Source organism: Notolepis coatsorum, assembly GCF_963971535.1.
Source record: "Notolepis coatsorum genome assembly, chromosome: 17".
In the NCBI taxonomy this organism is placed as follows: Eukaryota; Metazoa; Chordata; class Actinopteri; order Aulopiformes; family Paralepididae; genus Notolepis; species Notolepis coatsorum.
In genome coordinates, this window is record NC_140181.1 from 94,257,730 (window position 1) to 94,275,088 (window position 17,359).

General features: G+C 38.8%; 1 protein-coding gene across 1 annotated transcript in view; it reads right to left on the bottom strand.

The window, feature by feature from the left end:
• peds1 (plasmanylethanolamine desaturase 1) overlaps positions 1–16,511 on the bottom strand; it is a 70,068-nt gene extending 53,557 nt beyond the window's left edge. Inside the window, exons 1-3 of the mRNA XM_084333930.1 lie at positions 16,352–16,511; positions 13,617–13,736; positions 1,411–1,502 (exon numbers count right to left, since the gene is read on the bottom strand). Coding sequence (XP_084190056.1) covers positions 1,411–1,502; positions 13,617–13,736; positions 16,352–16,496 — 357 coding nt within the window. The 5' untranslated portion in view covers positions 16,497–16,511. The remainder of the gene's footprint in view (positions 1–1,410; positions 1,503–13,616; positions 13,737–16,351) is intronic.
• Between the last annotated feature and the right edge of the window lie 848 nt (positions 16,512–17,359).

The window sequence follows — 17,359 nt, forward strand, 5'->3', positions numbered from 1 at the left end:
ATGCCTCGTTTTATAAATGTGTATTGATAACATAGTGCTGTAATTAAATGTTCTAATAAATATGCATGATCAAGTTCAACGTGTGCTTTTATTTTGATATTCCTTAATTCCACATTGAAATTACATGATACATTAAGTGTGGGGTCGCCAAAACGAATCGGAAATAAAATGGGGTTGTGGTATAAAAAAAGTTTGAGAACCCCTGCACTGGATTGATCAACTTACAACCAGGCGTTGATGATGAGATGGGCTAAAACGGCTAATGGTGAACTTCATTTAACCTACAAATGTGAGACGGCTCAATATTGATGTAACTGAGAGATTCACTGTTTTTCTTTTTTAATTATTCATTGGTATTTCAACTACAATGCGAGGTTAACTCGGGACAGAAGACAAGTGCCGGCCTCTGCCTTTCCCCAGAGGAGGACAGTGGCTGGGTGTGTAGTGAGAAAGCTTGGCTGCGTTCCAGTTTGGCCAAATAGCGAACATTGGAGATAACGTTACTCCACCTATAAACACAACAACACTGCTCAACAACCTTCGGATACATTGCATTTGATACCGTTCCCACAACAATACTTTATTTTTTCAATACTTTATGAAGAGGCAGGCCTTCCAGCTCCAAGGCAATAGCTAAGAAATAAATAAAAGAAATAAAAAAAGCTTTGTTGATTTGTCAATCGATACTGGAGTGGGTTGTATTCATACCTTTCAATACCCATCCCCTTAGGGTTATGCTAGATCAATCTGTACCAGATTTCAGTACCTTTACATGTTTAGTATAAGAGTGTTATATGCTAGACAAGAGGGAGCCTTTTCCACAAATATATTACTGTCCCGTCTCTTTGGTCTTTGGAAAGACCAAACGAGGTCAGAGGAGTTTGATCAGATTTACTGAGGATGGCCAGATCATTTTGATATTTAAACATAATACATGCTAATGCAATTTCATGCGATGTGCATTACATTACAACAATAAATAACAAAATGTTCTAAATTAATAACAATGTTGAAATTGAGAAGTTTGGACTTTTTCCTGTAATAACCTTTTTTTTATTACAGAGAGAGTTAAGTACCGAAAAAAGGTACCGTTGGGTACCGATACCAAATTCCAGTAACTCGTACAGGAACCGGTATCGGTTCAAATGTGAACGGTATCCAACCCTAGTAGTAATAGTGTTTGTACTGGATGTGTATGTGTGTATGTGTATGTGTATGTGTATGTGTATGTGTATGTGTATGTGTGTGTGTGTGTGTGTGTGTCCCTCCTTCCCCTACAGCCAGTCCCCCAGGGGGGCCCATTGCTGTAAATAAGAATGTCTTCTTAAGGGTCAAAGTCAGAGAGTGGTATGCATCTTGTTCCAGCGGTGTACTGATAAATGTTTGACTGGAATGTCACCAGGCCTCTACCTTTCCAAAGATTGGAAGATCCACTGATCCCCATGTGTCGGCCCCCCAGTGGATCAGGCCAGAGCCAAAGTCTGCCGTGAGTATCCCTGCCACTGCAAGAAAGAAAGAAAGAGAAAATAACTTAAGTGTACAAAACTGCTCGAGAAGCACTCTTCTAGATGCTCAGGAATTCAAATTCCTAATTTGTGATAATAAAAAAAGTTATAATAATAATAATCACCTGTGTATACTGTATACTTTACTTACTCATAGTATATATTTAGATTCTAGTGTTTATTGTAACCATATGTATCGTAATGTATAATATAACTACCGTAATTTTCGGACTATAAGCCGCGCCTTTTTTCTCATTTTTCAACCCTGCAGTTTATACAACAGTGCGGCTAATCTATGGATTTTTACAGCTAACGGCCACTAGGGGACCTCCTAAATCTATGGATTTGACAGGTTACAGTGCACCACCTTTAACTCTATGGGCTCTATGGCCGGTCAGACAGACATTACGAGAGCGAGACAGTTTGTGCAAAGGAAGGAAAGCAGCCGTCAAGAGCACAAACTCAACTCCAGCTGTAACTCCTGGGGGCACAACGAAACATCTGCAGCCACTCGGCATCAGTGTCAACCGTGCGTTCAAAGTGGCACTACACTACGCAATCAGTGGGAGGCGTGGACGACTAGCGGCGATAAATCATTCACCAAAACTGGTCGCATGCGAAAAGCAACTTTCACTCAAGTTTGCGAGTGGATCCTGACAGCGTGGAGGAGTGTCAAAACCATAGATATATATAGAACACTAGATAGCTTAAGGCGGAGTCACCAGCGTCGCTGAACCACCGCCATCTTGCCCCAGTCAGCCTTTCTGTTACGTTCTATGGTAGCTGTTGGAGGGTGAGTGATCTGCACAGACAAAAATACTCATAACTCGCTGAAATATTGACGGATTTACAAACGGTTTGGTTTATTACAAGCATTATTAACGTGGCGGTTTGTAAAAAAACAACAAAAAAATCAACAAAATTATAAGTATGCAGTATCATAACTACATCTTTGATGTTTATAGCAAACCAACCCGGCGTTTGAAAATCGGTAAAGAATTGAGCAATCTATGGTTATTTAAATAGTACATGCACCATAGACATTAATGTTATCAGTAGCTGAGCTGCCTGGGGCAAGATGGCCGCCCTACGACGTCGCTCTCCATTGGCCGGCAGCACGGGTAAGCTATCTAGTGTTCTATATATATATCTATGGTCAAAACATCCACGATCACCAACGGGCACTTCCACAAACAGCCATCTCTTTCCCGACAATCCCCTCTGTGCACGAACCCTTACATAATGGTAATTAAACATTAAAACACCTGCGGCTTATAGTCCAGTGCGGCTTATATATGTACACATCATTCAATTTAGCTGCTGCGGTTTATATTCAGGTGCGCCTTATAGTCCGAAAATTACGGTATTGTCATGTATAATCTGCACCTTTGATCACACTACCTACTTGCTCATATACATATATTCAGAGTTTACACTGCCTATTTTAACTTTTCTACTGTACTATAATTTTATTGCCTCTATTTATGTCTTCTACTATTACCCTGCCGATACATGTACCTCCCCTCCCCCATGCTGCTAGGATGCCTGAATTTCCCCAAGGGGATCAATAAAGGAATATCTTATCTTAGAACTAACCAGACAGTTGATGATACTATAATATAAATCAACACAGTATACTAATAATGTCCCGATTTGGTCAAATTGATTGCCCTTATTGGAATCACCTCATTGCTGGATTGGAGCTCTGTACCTTAATCACACTCTCTCTGGTGATAACATCATGGAATGTTTTGCAACACACTTTAAAACTCAATTCATTAGCATCTATTGGTCATTATAAATCTTTAATAGCCTCACCACAGTCTGCAGTTGTTTTTAATTATTTTAAATGTTTGTTTAATTGATAGACTGTTTCTATATTGTTTTCTTTTTTTTGTATTTATTATGTTTTGTGTTTCTCTAGTCTACATCATTGTAAATGAGGGCTTGCTCTCAATGATCATTTGAGATTAACCCTTTCACTACCGAAGGGTTAACCCTTTCACTGCGACAATACAGAAGGTTAACCCTTTCACTGCCACACGACAAAGGGTTAACCGTTTCACTACCACACTACAGAAGGTTAACCCTTTCACTACCACACTACAGACTGTTAACCGTCTGTAGTGTGGTAGTGAAAGGGTTAAACTTCTGTAGTATGGTAGTGAAAGGGTTAAATAAAGTTTGAATGAATATGAACCTATTCTACACGTTCAAATGACTGGTTGGTTCTTAGGGTTCCTCCAGTTTGCTCTGAACTAGGAAAAACAGCTTTTTCCTTTTTGAAGCTTCCAACATCTGGAATGCCCTCCGACTGACTCTGAAGCTGAAGGTTCTTCCTTCTTATGCTGCATTTAAAAGTATGATCTCCGACCACTGTATCTGTCTTAGCAGATTTTTTATTCTTATTTATTGTGCCTATATGTATGAAATTGCTGATAAACTTGTTTTGTAAGCTCGCCGTCGCTGTAAATTAGGGTAACCCCAGTGTTTTACGAGTTGAAATAAAGATTTAAAATTAAACTTGTAAAAGAAATTATAATATTAAATAATAGACCAGGGCCTCATTTCGCAAAGGCATCTGAAGGATGATCATGAAGTCAAGTTCAAGTTCAAGTTCTTTAATAGTTGTCATACAGAAGTACAGAATACTTTCATACAAAATGCTTCTTACTGTTACGCTCCAGAGACTGTGCTAGACAAGATAGTATCAAATAACATAATAACATAATATAGCATGAATTTAGAAGAAGAAAATGAGGTCAGTGTTCGGTATAGACATATGTACAATGTTCTGAGTTACCATATAATATACAATACACAATACTATGCAGTGTACTAATGTACAGTACTATCTAGTGCAAAGCAGAAATGGGATGAGGTACAATTTTAGGTACAATTTACAGTAAGGTGTACGAGTTGTAGTGCAATCCTTCATCCATAAATATAAAGTGTGGGGAGTGGGTGCTACAGTGTGTTTGTTTAAAGTGGGTGTGTGCTATAAGTGTGTGGAGTGGGTGCTACAGTGTGTTTGTTTAAAGTGAGTGTGTGCGTGTGGATGTGTGTGCTATGTGCGTTTGGTGGTTGTTGTTGTGTAGTGTTCATTCATTGTTCGTTTAGCAGCCTGATGGCCTGGGGATAGAAGCTTCTTCTGAGTCTTTCTGTGCTCGCCTTGAGACTCCTGTATCGCTTGCCATCTTACAAAGCACAGGGTGTTTCCGAAAAGCATGAAGATAGTAGATTAACAAGTGCTTCCTACCACTCGTAGAAAACATCCTGCATCTTAAGGAACTGAAAGCACCCATCCCTGTCACAGTGGTGAGGTATATCTTCATCATTCACACACTCTGTGAATAAATGTGGAAGTTGATGCAACTGGAGTGTCTTCAGGTATAGAGGAGAAATAACGTTTTAAAAATATCATTTAATAAAGGTTGTTGCAAAGCTGGTAGCCATGTGCTACAAACCGCCTCGTTCTCTTGCTCTCAGAGCACGGACTTAGATGTATTTGGACATTGTGTATTTGGAGCTTTCGACAGCTGGCGTGCACGGAGTGAAGGAGGCAACAATTACAATGTGGAATAATCTGATGGTACAGTTGAAATCCACTGTAAATTGAGATAAGATGATGGTGGTGGCTTGGACCTCAGGGGGGATTCTCATTATGATTTCTCTATGTAATATTTATTGTACGTTTTCTTTCCTTTTCTAGAAAATGAATATTGTTTTTGTAAGCGTTTATTGCAATAAATACAATAAAGAAAGAATTTATGTGGAGACAACCATGAAAATGGGAATAAAACACAAGATTGGTGACGTTGAGGATTAGTGCAACTTGAGTGGTGATCAAAAGAAGGGCATATAATATTTCAAATTTGTACAGTCCCTTAGCCGATTCACGTCCTGCAAATGATGTCTCTGTCCTCCTAGTCTCCCCTCCTCCTATAGTCCTGTACTGTGAGCTGCCCTCGTGAACAGCGATGTTAGGCAGGGTTAGGAGTAATGACTGCACAGCACTTTGATGTGTGTGGGCCACCGCCGGACTTGTTTGCGCACCTGAGGAGCAATTTCCATCTCAAGCGCACTCCACAATATACTCCCCGGCGAGCGCGCTTCATTTGGAGCCGAGGACAGACAGGTACTATCCGTCCCCTAGGAAACGACACTGAACCGGGGGACCCGCTCATCGCCTCGTGACGCGCGGCTGAGTCGGCGGACACGAACGCATCTCGCAGGGGGCACCTTGTTGCCATGAGATGTACCGTTAATTACGGAAGGGTATTGCTGCCACACCAGAAACGGAAAAGAATTATCAGTATCACGTTATAACTAGTGCTGTCAGGCGATTAAAAAAATTAATCTAATTAATTACAGGATTTGTAATTAATTAATCTAATTAATCGCATTTTAATCGCATAACTATTTTATGCCTGATATTCTATATTCTATAATCATATTTCAAATTGCATGTGTCCGGATGGCAGAATTCAGTACTGTATCTACAAAACCTTCTGTTTAATCATCTTCCATCTATTAATTTGCTTAGATTTTTCAGGTCTGGTCAATTTGAGCATAGTGTTATTCACAGTCAAAGATAACAATTCTTTTTATTGATATTCTCATTTGGTTCATTACAATTTACTCAAGCCTACAGTAGTAACAGACACAGTATTTCTGACACTGGGAATACATTCCCTGAGATCCATAGATGTCCCTAGAATCCGATACCAAGAACATGCAAATGGACCATATAAAAAAAAGTCTGTAATGTGTATTCTACGTACTTATGGAATGAATGAGATAAAAAAAAAATTATAAAAAAAATAAAAATATAAACTTTTTTTTGTAATTAATTTTGAGTTAATTTTCATAACGCGATAATTTGCTGTGTAATTAATTAATCTAATTAACGCGATACACTGACAGCCCTAGTTATAACGTGAAACATTTATTGCTATAGCGATGTTTTTCATGTTATAACAATATATTTTCACGTTATTACGACATAAACTTAGCACATTATAGCAAGAAACTTTTCTTGTTATAACAATAAGTTATCACGTTAAAACATAAAACGTTTCACATTATAAGGTGACAAATTGTATATTGTTATAACAAGAAAAGTTTCTTGTTATAATGTGATAAGTTTGTATGTCATAATAACGTGAAAATATATAGTTATAACGTGAAAAACAATCTTGTTATAACAATAAACATGTCACGTTATATAACGTGATACTGATCTTTTTGTCTGTTTCTGGTGTGGCAGCAATACGCTTCCGTAGTTAATACTGTACCACCTGATAACTTTTTATAAATGTGTTCACTTTCTCCGCCTCGAGCGGCAGGCGGATCAATCAAAATAACACATTAACAACATTACACACGTGATGATTCCAATCATCTGATCGACTTCACACTTGGCGGGGGGCATGTTTCTGAGAACCCAAGACAGTGCAGCGTGTCGAGTTCGAGGTTGATTGGACGAGTGGTGCGGCAAGCAGCCATACTGGGGGGCCAAGCAATCGGCCTTTCTGAACGGGCACGTTTTGAAAGGGCCACTGCACTAGTATGCTATAATATTAGATTAGGGACGACAGTGGCTCAGGAGGTAGAGCAGTCCTCTGGTAATTTGGAGGTTCCCGGTTCGATTCCCACTCCTGCCGGGCAGCGTGTCGAAGTGTCCTTGAGCGAGACACTTAAGCCCCCAACTGCTCCAGATGAGCAGGTTGGCACCTTGCATGGTTGCCTCTGCCGTCTGTGTGTGAATGTGTGAGTGAATGGGTAAAATGTGAGGAACAAATTGTAAAGCGTTTTGGATAAAATCTGGCGCTGCTATATAAATGCATCATTTACCATTTAGATAATAAGCTATAAGCTCTGCAGGCATTTCGGCTACTTTCATAATGCAGTTTGCGTGATGATTCACAAATGCTTCTATTATGTTATTTGTTTCTCTTTATACTTGGTATGATGTAGCCTACAATTTATCAAACTTTAACACCTTACATTTTCATTGGTGTCCCTTGAGTTGGGGGGGCCTACATCAACTCAAGGGACACCAACAAACTGAACAAGCTAAGCTAGTGAGGAAGGCTAGCTAGAGGTAGTGGCAGAGAGGAGGATGAGAAGGAAGCTGGACACACATTCCGGAGAACCCCTCCCACCCCCTCTATAAGGAGCTAGCCACAGACTCATAGCCCCCCCCCCTCAACACTCCACTAACTGCCCCATTAGCCCTTCGTGCCAGCGGCCATCAGGCTCCACAACCGTGGGCAGGGACAGCTGGAGAACTAACGGCTGCAGAACTCGAGAACTACTAGGAATTAGGGGTGCACGATATTGATTTTTTTGACCCCGATATCGATAACTTTCTGCTCCTCAAGGTCGATACCGATTTTTTTTAATGTATATTCCTGTAGTTTTGACCTAACCAGATTTATCATGACATGAGCGTTACTACTATGAACAAAACAAAGCCAAGAGAACAGTTTTGACTCTTCAAATAAAGTGACTATATTTATTTTTCCAAATAAATATAATTTGAGTCAATCACAAAATTCACAATCCGTCAATGTCATTAACAATGTGTTTCCCTGAACAATGAGTGAACTAAAAACCAACAGGTATTGTGCTTTGTCAGTAGGGATGGGTACCGTTCACATTTGAACCGATACGGTACCGGTACCTGTGAATCGATACCGGTACCCAACGGTACCTTTTTTTCGGTACTTTAGTCTCTAAAAATGTAATCTACCTACCTCAGTTAAAAAATAACTTATAAAAAATAAATAAAAAATCCAAACTTCAAATAACCACATTTTCGACAGTTTTCGGCTTGCCATTGCCCCGACTGCTTTGTTGTTGAATCAAGTCAAATCCTAAGTAAGCATATATTGTGCGTGTGAATGTTGACATAAAGAAAAAAGTGTAAAAAAATAAGAAAAATGTATTATCGGAGCTATCAATACTTTAATCGGGTTTATCGGGATGGCGTCATAATTGCTGATATCGGCCCGATAATTATCGTGCATCCCTACTAGGAATGTCTGACCACTAAGTGTGACTCTTAACCACCAAAACCTGCACAGACTACAGTGTATCATGCCAGTTAGGGTACCTTGTGTATACTGCACCTTGTGTATACTGTTTACTTTTACTCATAGTACACATTCAGATTCAAATTCTTTATTGCCTTTATTGTAACGTATAATATAACAGATAGGGCATACAGACCCTCATCTGCAACTTTGTTTACACTGTTTATTTTTATATTCAGATCTAATTTTATTGCCTATATTCTACTATTACCCTGTACCTCCCCTTCCCATGCTGCGATGACACCCGAATTTGTTTTACCTTTCTTCTCCGTTTGTGGATCTATAGGCTACCGACTTGGAACATAGGGGGCAGATTCTATTTAACCTTCTGTAGTGTGGTTGTGAAAGGGTTAAAGCCGAGACGATGCAAGATCAGCCTACAATAGACTACAGTTCACAATATTTCCCCCCATGAGGAAAGTGAATTTTAACCACTTCATCCAATTGGACAGAACTTGCCTCCTTTTTTTATTATTTATTTTTATCTCTTATCTTATTTGTTTTTTCTTGTTGTTACTATACACAGATCTTTTATGTATTTTATTATATATATTTTTTCAATTTTATTACTTACTTTAATTTTTTTTCCATCCTTTCCTTGTACAGTGTCCTTGAGTCTGAGAAAGGCGCTTCTCTCTTAAAATTCAATCTATTATTATTATTATTATGAGCCAAATCTAATTGGCCATTGCTGCCGTTAGATTTGTGTTGGTCGTCTCACAGGACAAGACCAGGTCTGTCAGGTTCAACAAAAGTATAGGAAATCAAACAGTGATCTTGATGAGATTGATCTGTGCACCTCATGGTACCAAAGCACCTCAAAGGCGCTTAAAACAAAATTACAAACATCACAAAACAAACTGGTCAGACTACTACTTGACCTGAACCCCAGAACCCACCTCACCCCTGCCCACTTTGCCAACCTAGGATGGCTTAGAGTAGACGACAGAGTACAGCAACTTGCAATGGGCCTGGTCTACAAGATACACTATACGACCGGGGTGCCCATGTACATGTCAAAATACTTCCCAAAGGTCAGTGAATACCACAACCACTACACCAGAGGAAGCTCAACAAATCATGTTAAACCCAGATTCGGCTCAAACAAGGGACTAAACACGTTTCGCAATTATGCCACAACAATGTGGAACGCCCTACCCAAAGCTGTAAAGGAATGTGAATCCCTGCCCACATTCAAAACCGCCCTTAAAGAGCACCTACGGGAGGCTGCAATTCGAAACTGGCCACCGTAAATGCCCAAAACCCCCACCACCTCCTAATAGACAGTCTCCTCCCCACCGCATGTATATATTCCCTCCCCGCCGTATGTATATTCCCCTCCCACCCACCCACCCCCTCCTAATGTACAGTCCCCTCCCCATCATATGTATATACTCTGTCAGGATCTAGGGGTAACAGTACTGTATATTTGAATACCGCCTATGTCACAAATGTATCAGTACTAAATACCTATATGTCCCTATGCCATAAATGTCATGTATGTTATGTATGTCATAAATGTCTATATGAATTGAAAATGGGGGACCCTGATGGAAACAAGACAAACGTCTTTCTCAGGTCTGCATCCCCTTAACAATTGTATGTATTGAGCCGTACTGTATTGTACCCATTCTGCAATCTGTTAAATAAAGTTTTCATTCATTCATTCATTCATGATCTGCAAAAAGTCAAACAAAAGATTCAAAAGCAACAAGCCTAAGAAAAATAAATTGGGTGATATATTACAGAGTTGCAGTAATCTAATCCAAATTATTAGGCCTAAATTACAGATTTGACCATTTCAAACTAGTAATCAGTAACAAATTACATAAAAGAATAACCAACTCTGAACATAGAATAATTATATTGGCTATAATGTATCCTAGTTTTTTCTAATATATAATAATACAAGAGTAGACATGTTTTCCGCCCACACTCTTGCCCTTTATCCTTTAAATCCCATAATTCTCTCTCTAACTTTTTGAAACTCAAAACAATTGAGTAACTCGAGAGCTTGTTAGGAAATGGCTTCTAAATCCGCAAAGTTAAGAAAGAAAGACTCAGGATATTGCCGTGGATAGTCAGTGACGTTAGCATGGCTGTGGTGGCCAATGTCTTGCTAGAGAACCACAAGACGGCTCTTTCAATAGAATTCAAGATGGCCATCTCTGCCCTAGAGTCTAAAATGTATATGGTAACCAACCATAGATATATATAACTAGATGGTGCAAGGCAGAGTCTCCAGCGTAGTTCACCGGCGGCCATCTTGTCACAGGCAGCACGCCCACTCATAACATGAATGTCTATGGTGCATGTACTATTGAAATAACCATAGCATGCTAAAGTTTCAACCGATTTACAAACGGTTTGGTTTATTAAAACGTTATTAACGTGGCTATGATTCAGGATGCTTGGACATGTTGAAATTATTTCCATATGAAAGTCCATTATAAGTATGCAGTATGATAACTACATCTCTGACATTTATAACAAACCAAACCGGTTGAAAATGTTGCAAGCTATGGTTATTTCAATAGTACATGCACCATAGACATTCATGGTATGAGTGGACTCTATGGTATAAACGACTGGTACATATTAACACTTTCAGTGCCCAGCAGGGGGCGCACGATTTAGTGCTTGAATGCCCACCATCCACTTCAATGTTAGCGTTAATATCGCCTAATCTATGTTTTAAATTATGGCTATGTGTCTAATCTGCCCGTCGCTTATCAATGACTCATTTTCCAGTCAACATTGTCGAAGCGGATTGTTTTTTTATCGGTTCATTTCCGTTTTATAGCATTTTGAAAAGCCCTCGTTTTCAAGGAAAATAAAAAGATTCCGTGATAAACGCCCTGTACTGGAATATTCTAGAACGTTGTCATTTTTTTTTTTTTTTTATAGTTTTCAAATAAACGCTAGATTATCGATAGTAGGGACGCACCGAATGGGAAATTCTTGGCCGAAACCGATACCAAAAATAGGAAACAGTTGGCCGAAAACCGAATGCCGAAAGGCCGAAAATGATCAATATAAATATATATTATAATGTATTTTTTTTTCAGCTACCTGATTATGGCAAAAGACATGATTATGGCAAAACTTAACTTAAATAATATTAATAATCACTATTATGGGCCCATAAAACATTTATTCAGCACTTTTGAATGCATATAGTTCCAGACTGACTGCTGAAAGATTGTACAATTTAAACATTTTCTCTTCGCATACAACAAAATGTGCATTAAAGTCAAGTGCATTTTCTTTTCTCTGTAGGATAACTACAACAAAGTGCATTCAGAACAAAGCCAAGGTGCTTTAAAACTGCATAACGATCTGCATAAAAACACACACACAGGACTGTTGTATCTACTACATCTCCCATGACTCTTAGCGGGGGATGACGTAGCTTACGAGAGACTGGTCAAAGAGGAATGGAAGCGTTAGCTAGCTTAACGCTAACGTTTAACCGCAACGGGCATATAGTAATGGCTTATATCTCCGTGAAAACAGGTCTGATTATCCTAAGACTGGTAAAATAGATGCCTTACCTGAGATCAGATGGTATCCAAAAAAATTATTCCAATTCCTGATCGCCATTCCAAAAATCGATCCTTTTATTGATCCAATGCTATGTACTGTAAACACATATTACACGCTGTTCTGATGGTCCACAATGACTCCGATCGGCTCGGGGTACATGCGTGAGAAGTAAAATGTGGGTTCCGGAGTTTTTTTTTCTCATCCATTTTCATTGAGTCCATTCCAAAAGGGTGCATTACCATCTGGGAGACGATAGGGGGCGCTTTTTTCACATCTGAGCTCCTGATGGGGCTGGTTTCCCAACGGTAGACTCGGTTGATGAAATATGAATTCAGATCGCTAATTAAAAAAAAATCACGCTAATTGTCGTGCTGGGCATTCAGGGGGCGAGCTGATAACACGTGTTATGTCGTGGCTGGCATCCAAAGTGTTAAACTCTGTGCAAAACAAATAAAGTATAGTTATTTTTCTTACTCACTATTGAGTACATTTAAATATATTGGCATTATACAGCACAAGTACAGTACAACGAAAAGAAGTTTGTCATTCAACCAGAGTGCAAATGTAGCAGTAAAGTGCAACAGCAATATACAATGTACAGGTGGTTAAACTGGGTACAAAATATACAAATTAGTATTACTGAGTATAGTGCTAATCAGATGTAGTATTATATAAATAGAGAGTATGACTACTACTTGCCAGCAGCGTAACTAGTAAGAGTTGGATATGTACAGATATAGATATAGTAAGGGACTATGTGCAGGTGAGGATAGGTATATATGTGGTGTGAATAAATATATATATATATATGTAGTATATACAGCGTCAGCATATATATTTATTTATTTTTCTTACTCAATATTGGGCAGAATTATAAATAGGCTAAGCTATTTACCCACAACCATGTTGACCATAGATACTCTACAGCCAAACGGAGCAGAGAAGAATGCCTGCCTGGACCTCACCTGTCGGGCGTGTCCACAGTGTGTAAGTCATACATTGTAGACCTATGACGCTTGGCATTTCAATTGTGGTCTGCTGTCGGCTAAGAATTTATTTAGACAAGGACAAGCCCTGCTGATCTGACGACTAGGGATGGGCATTTTAAAGAAAAATCCAGATAGATTGATCGCATGCTATACTCGATTGATCGTGTATTACTCGAAAAGGGAAAACAAACTTAGAAAAAATAATAATAATAATAATATTAGAATTTTTTATTTTATTATTATTATTTGTTTTAACTTATTTTTGTTCATTCACATATATATGTTTAAGGAAACCAACAAACAGTTATAATCTTATACATACATGTGAAAAGATATGAAAAAAAAAAAAAAAAAAAAAAAAAAAAAAGCCATAGAAATCTATAATTTCTATTTGTTTGTTTTTTTCGATTTTTCTCATAGCTATCCCTACTGACGACTGGTAAATATTAAAATGCATGTTGTGTGTGGCTACGTACCGATGCCCAGGAGGATGTACCACACGTGGCCCAGGTGGAAGTTGGTGAGGAGGTGCACAAAGTTGAAGGCCACAAGAGAGAAGCAGAGGGCAACACTTATCCACTCTTGGCATCTTTTGCCTTTAAAACAAAAACACGAGAGAACATATTATGGCCTACGCAACCAAACACAAGCATTACGTTTGTGTTTATCAAATTGTTGACAGGCTGGGAGAGATTATAGACAAAGCTGGTGTGACTAATGTTGACTATCGTGTGTAATCTTGAGTAACTGAACCGACTATACTCTTCTGTATGTATCCCTCTTATACATACTCTCTGTACAATAGTATCACACATACATGTGTACTGTACTGTGTGTACTGTATCTCTAGTATATTATCTCTATACTTTTTTTTGTCTCACTCATATTTGTATATTCAGAGTTAATTATATTGTTTACACTGTTTAATTTACTACTAGGGGCGACAGTGGCTCAGGAGGTAGAGCAGTCGTCTGGTAGTCGGAAGGTTCCCGGTTTGATTCCCGCTCCTCCCGGGCAGCGTGTCGAGGTGTCCTTGAGCAAGACACTTGACCCCTAATTGCTCCCGATGAGCATCGGTGTGTGAGTGAATGGGTGAATGTGAGAAACTAAAAACCTCCGCTCCCCCCACTCCCCCATGCTGCGATGACGCCCGAATTTCCCCAAGGGGATGAATAAAGGAATATGTTATGTTATCTTTCGCCGTCGACTAAAGACGCACTTCTTCAACCATTATCTGAAATAAAAATATATTTTTTTAATCGAACCCTAACCTTATTATGCAATAAACTAACCTACACTGTAGAACTCAACACCTTGATGAACATTGTTACTCAGCTGATAGAGTTGTGCCCTTCCTGATGACTTGTCGTACAGAACTTGTAAGTCAAGTTTCAAGTTTCTTTAATAGTTGTCATACAGAAGTACAGAATACTTTTATACAAAATGCTTCTTACTGTTACTGTTGTGTGTTTGTGTGGTTTAAGTGAGTGTGCGTGTGGGTGTGTGTGCTGTGTGCATTTGATGGTTGTTGCATAGTGTTTATTGTTCGTTTAGCAGCCTGATGGCCTGGGGTAAGTGACAAGTCGATTTGGATAAAAGCGTTCGGCTAAATGACTAAATGTAAATGTATAGGAATGTGCATCTAAACTTGTGTTTCTACCTCTGTCATCTGTTTGGTTGAATTAAGCTATATTTATTATTATCAATAAATTCTTGCCCTATTATGTTATTATTTGCCTTTGTACATTGTCCTCCAATTGTACATTGCCTTTGTACGTCGTCCTGTGTAGTGATGCTGCTGTGTTGACAATACAAATCTTATCTCAAATAAGGGAATCGTGTCTTAAGTTCATACTATCGTGGACGATATACATCTCATCCACTGCACAGGACACTGATTTGAAATGTTATGTTATGACAAAACGTTTTTTTAAATACACATAATAAATGAATGAAAGTGAGATTGAGAAGAGTCTGTCAGATATGCATTACTCACATCTAAAAATATTATCAATATGATAAAAGGATATTGGTAATCAGATCTGAAATCCAATAGGAGATTAATGTATTGAGTTTCACACAATATAGCCTACTAAAATGATTTAAAACGACATGTAAAGGAGATTCCTATCTTAAGACTTTCAAAATCATATTGCAAGTTATATCTGCTCGAATAATTGCAATATGATTATATTATATTACCCATATAATTCAGCCATACAACGAAGCTATTTCAGCAATAAGTGTACAGGTCCCCTGACGTACATATAGGTACTGTATAGGTCTTAAACTGCTACCTTATCATTAATTAACATAAGGATTCAATGCCCCCGATGGCATCACAGGTGGCCATATTCAAACTCATTTACTCTCAATAACTGTCAAACTAAATCAATGCGTACAAAAACTGTTTAGAGTGTTTGTTTGTGTGTGAGATTATGTGCAAAATAAATCAGCAAAACAAACACAATTAAGACCTAAACAAAAGTAACTAGCCAGGCCTAATTTACTCGTTTAGTAATTACAGTATATAAATATGACTAATGTTGACTCATGAGTTCCAATCTGCCAGCTGACGTGCTTCGCATGTTAGAACATTGTTTTGAAAGGTCAAAGCAACTTCACATGGGGCTCCCGTGCACATTATAACGGAAGCAGTGAAATCAGCTATATTCCCGAAAATTAAACAAATTAAAACACTAAAAAGGCTATAGAAAAACCTTTGAACTAGTCATCTTTTAAATTGTGTGACGTGTGGCTGCTGGCTACATCTACAGTTACATGCCGAAAAGTATAGGTACGTTATCAATGTACTGTATATGCTGTACTGTACTGTTCCTGGAACACTTAGAAAGTCGTCATTTTAACGTAGTAATGCTTCAGTATAATGTTTGGTGGCTTTTACTAACCGGATAACTAGTTATGTTAGCCCCACTAAGAAGTATATGTTTAGATAGAATGTATATCTTTGACTGTGTGTGTTCTTATTTTTGAACAACCTAAATGTTTATTATTGTGAGCGATCTGTGGTGCTGAATTTCCCCTCGGATGGATTAATAAAGTACTTATTATAATAATAGTCTATTATATTCTCTTGTTCTATTCTAAATAAAGCTGGACACTGGTGTTAACACGTAGCTAGGCAGTTTCATAATAATGCACGGCAACAATGCTGAGCGTGTGACACACAACAAGGACTCTATTGACTCACCTGGCGAGTATAGATCTGCGAGCTCTCGGGCCCCTGCGTGTTGTGGACCCCACCTCGCCGGACCCCGACCCGGTTCCCCCCGGGGTTCTGTTGTTGTCTGTAATTCTGGTCCTCCACACCCGTTTTCGTTTGCCATTCTCGCCATGTTCCACTACACTGCACTCCCGGGCCCAACCCCTCCAGTCTGCGCTCATGAACCAACAGAGGAATCCACCTCTCAGCCGACAGGAGCGACAGATCGCAGTAGCCAGTCGCTGGCGTGGAAATCACTCTGTCATCAGACGAAAAGCCAATGGCGTCGTTGGGGGAGGGAGAACACCGCATTTCCTCCTGACCCCACCCTTCCTTCAAAATGTCCAATAATAATAATAATAATAATAATAATAATAATAATAATAATAATAATAATAATAATAATAATAATAATATTGTAATATTCCGGACGGCTACATTTTCGCCCTATCTGTGTCCATGTGATTTTAATCGCAAATAACTGCATAGATTGTTTTCATGTACTTATTATATACCTGTCAAAAAGCGTTACATGGAGCTCGTGAGGAGGGGGGGGGGGGCGGGGGGTATGAACCCTAGTCTATGCCCATATATAGACAACCGCAACACTTCCGGTATTTTGAGCTCATGGGAGAAAGTGGGGTACGTCGTCAGAGTATCTCTATTTTATTGATTACACGCCGATAGACAACGCGATAAGCGATAAACATGTTTTTTTTCAAAGTTTTGCATAAACATTACTTTTGCCAAAAGTAATGTTTATGCAAAACTTTGAAAAAAAAACATGTTTTGATCTGAGGGAAATCAGAAGGAAGTCCAGGTGTTGCACAGTTGAATGAATGAATGAAAACTTTATTTAACAGATTGCAGAATGGGTACAATACAGTACGGCTAAGGGGATGCAGACCAGAGAAAGACGTTTGTCTTGTTTACATCAGGGTCCCCCATTTTGAATTCATTTAGACATTTATGACAGACATACTCAACATACATGAC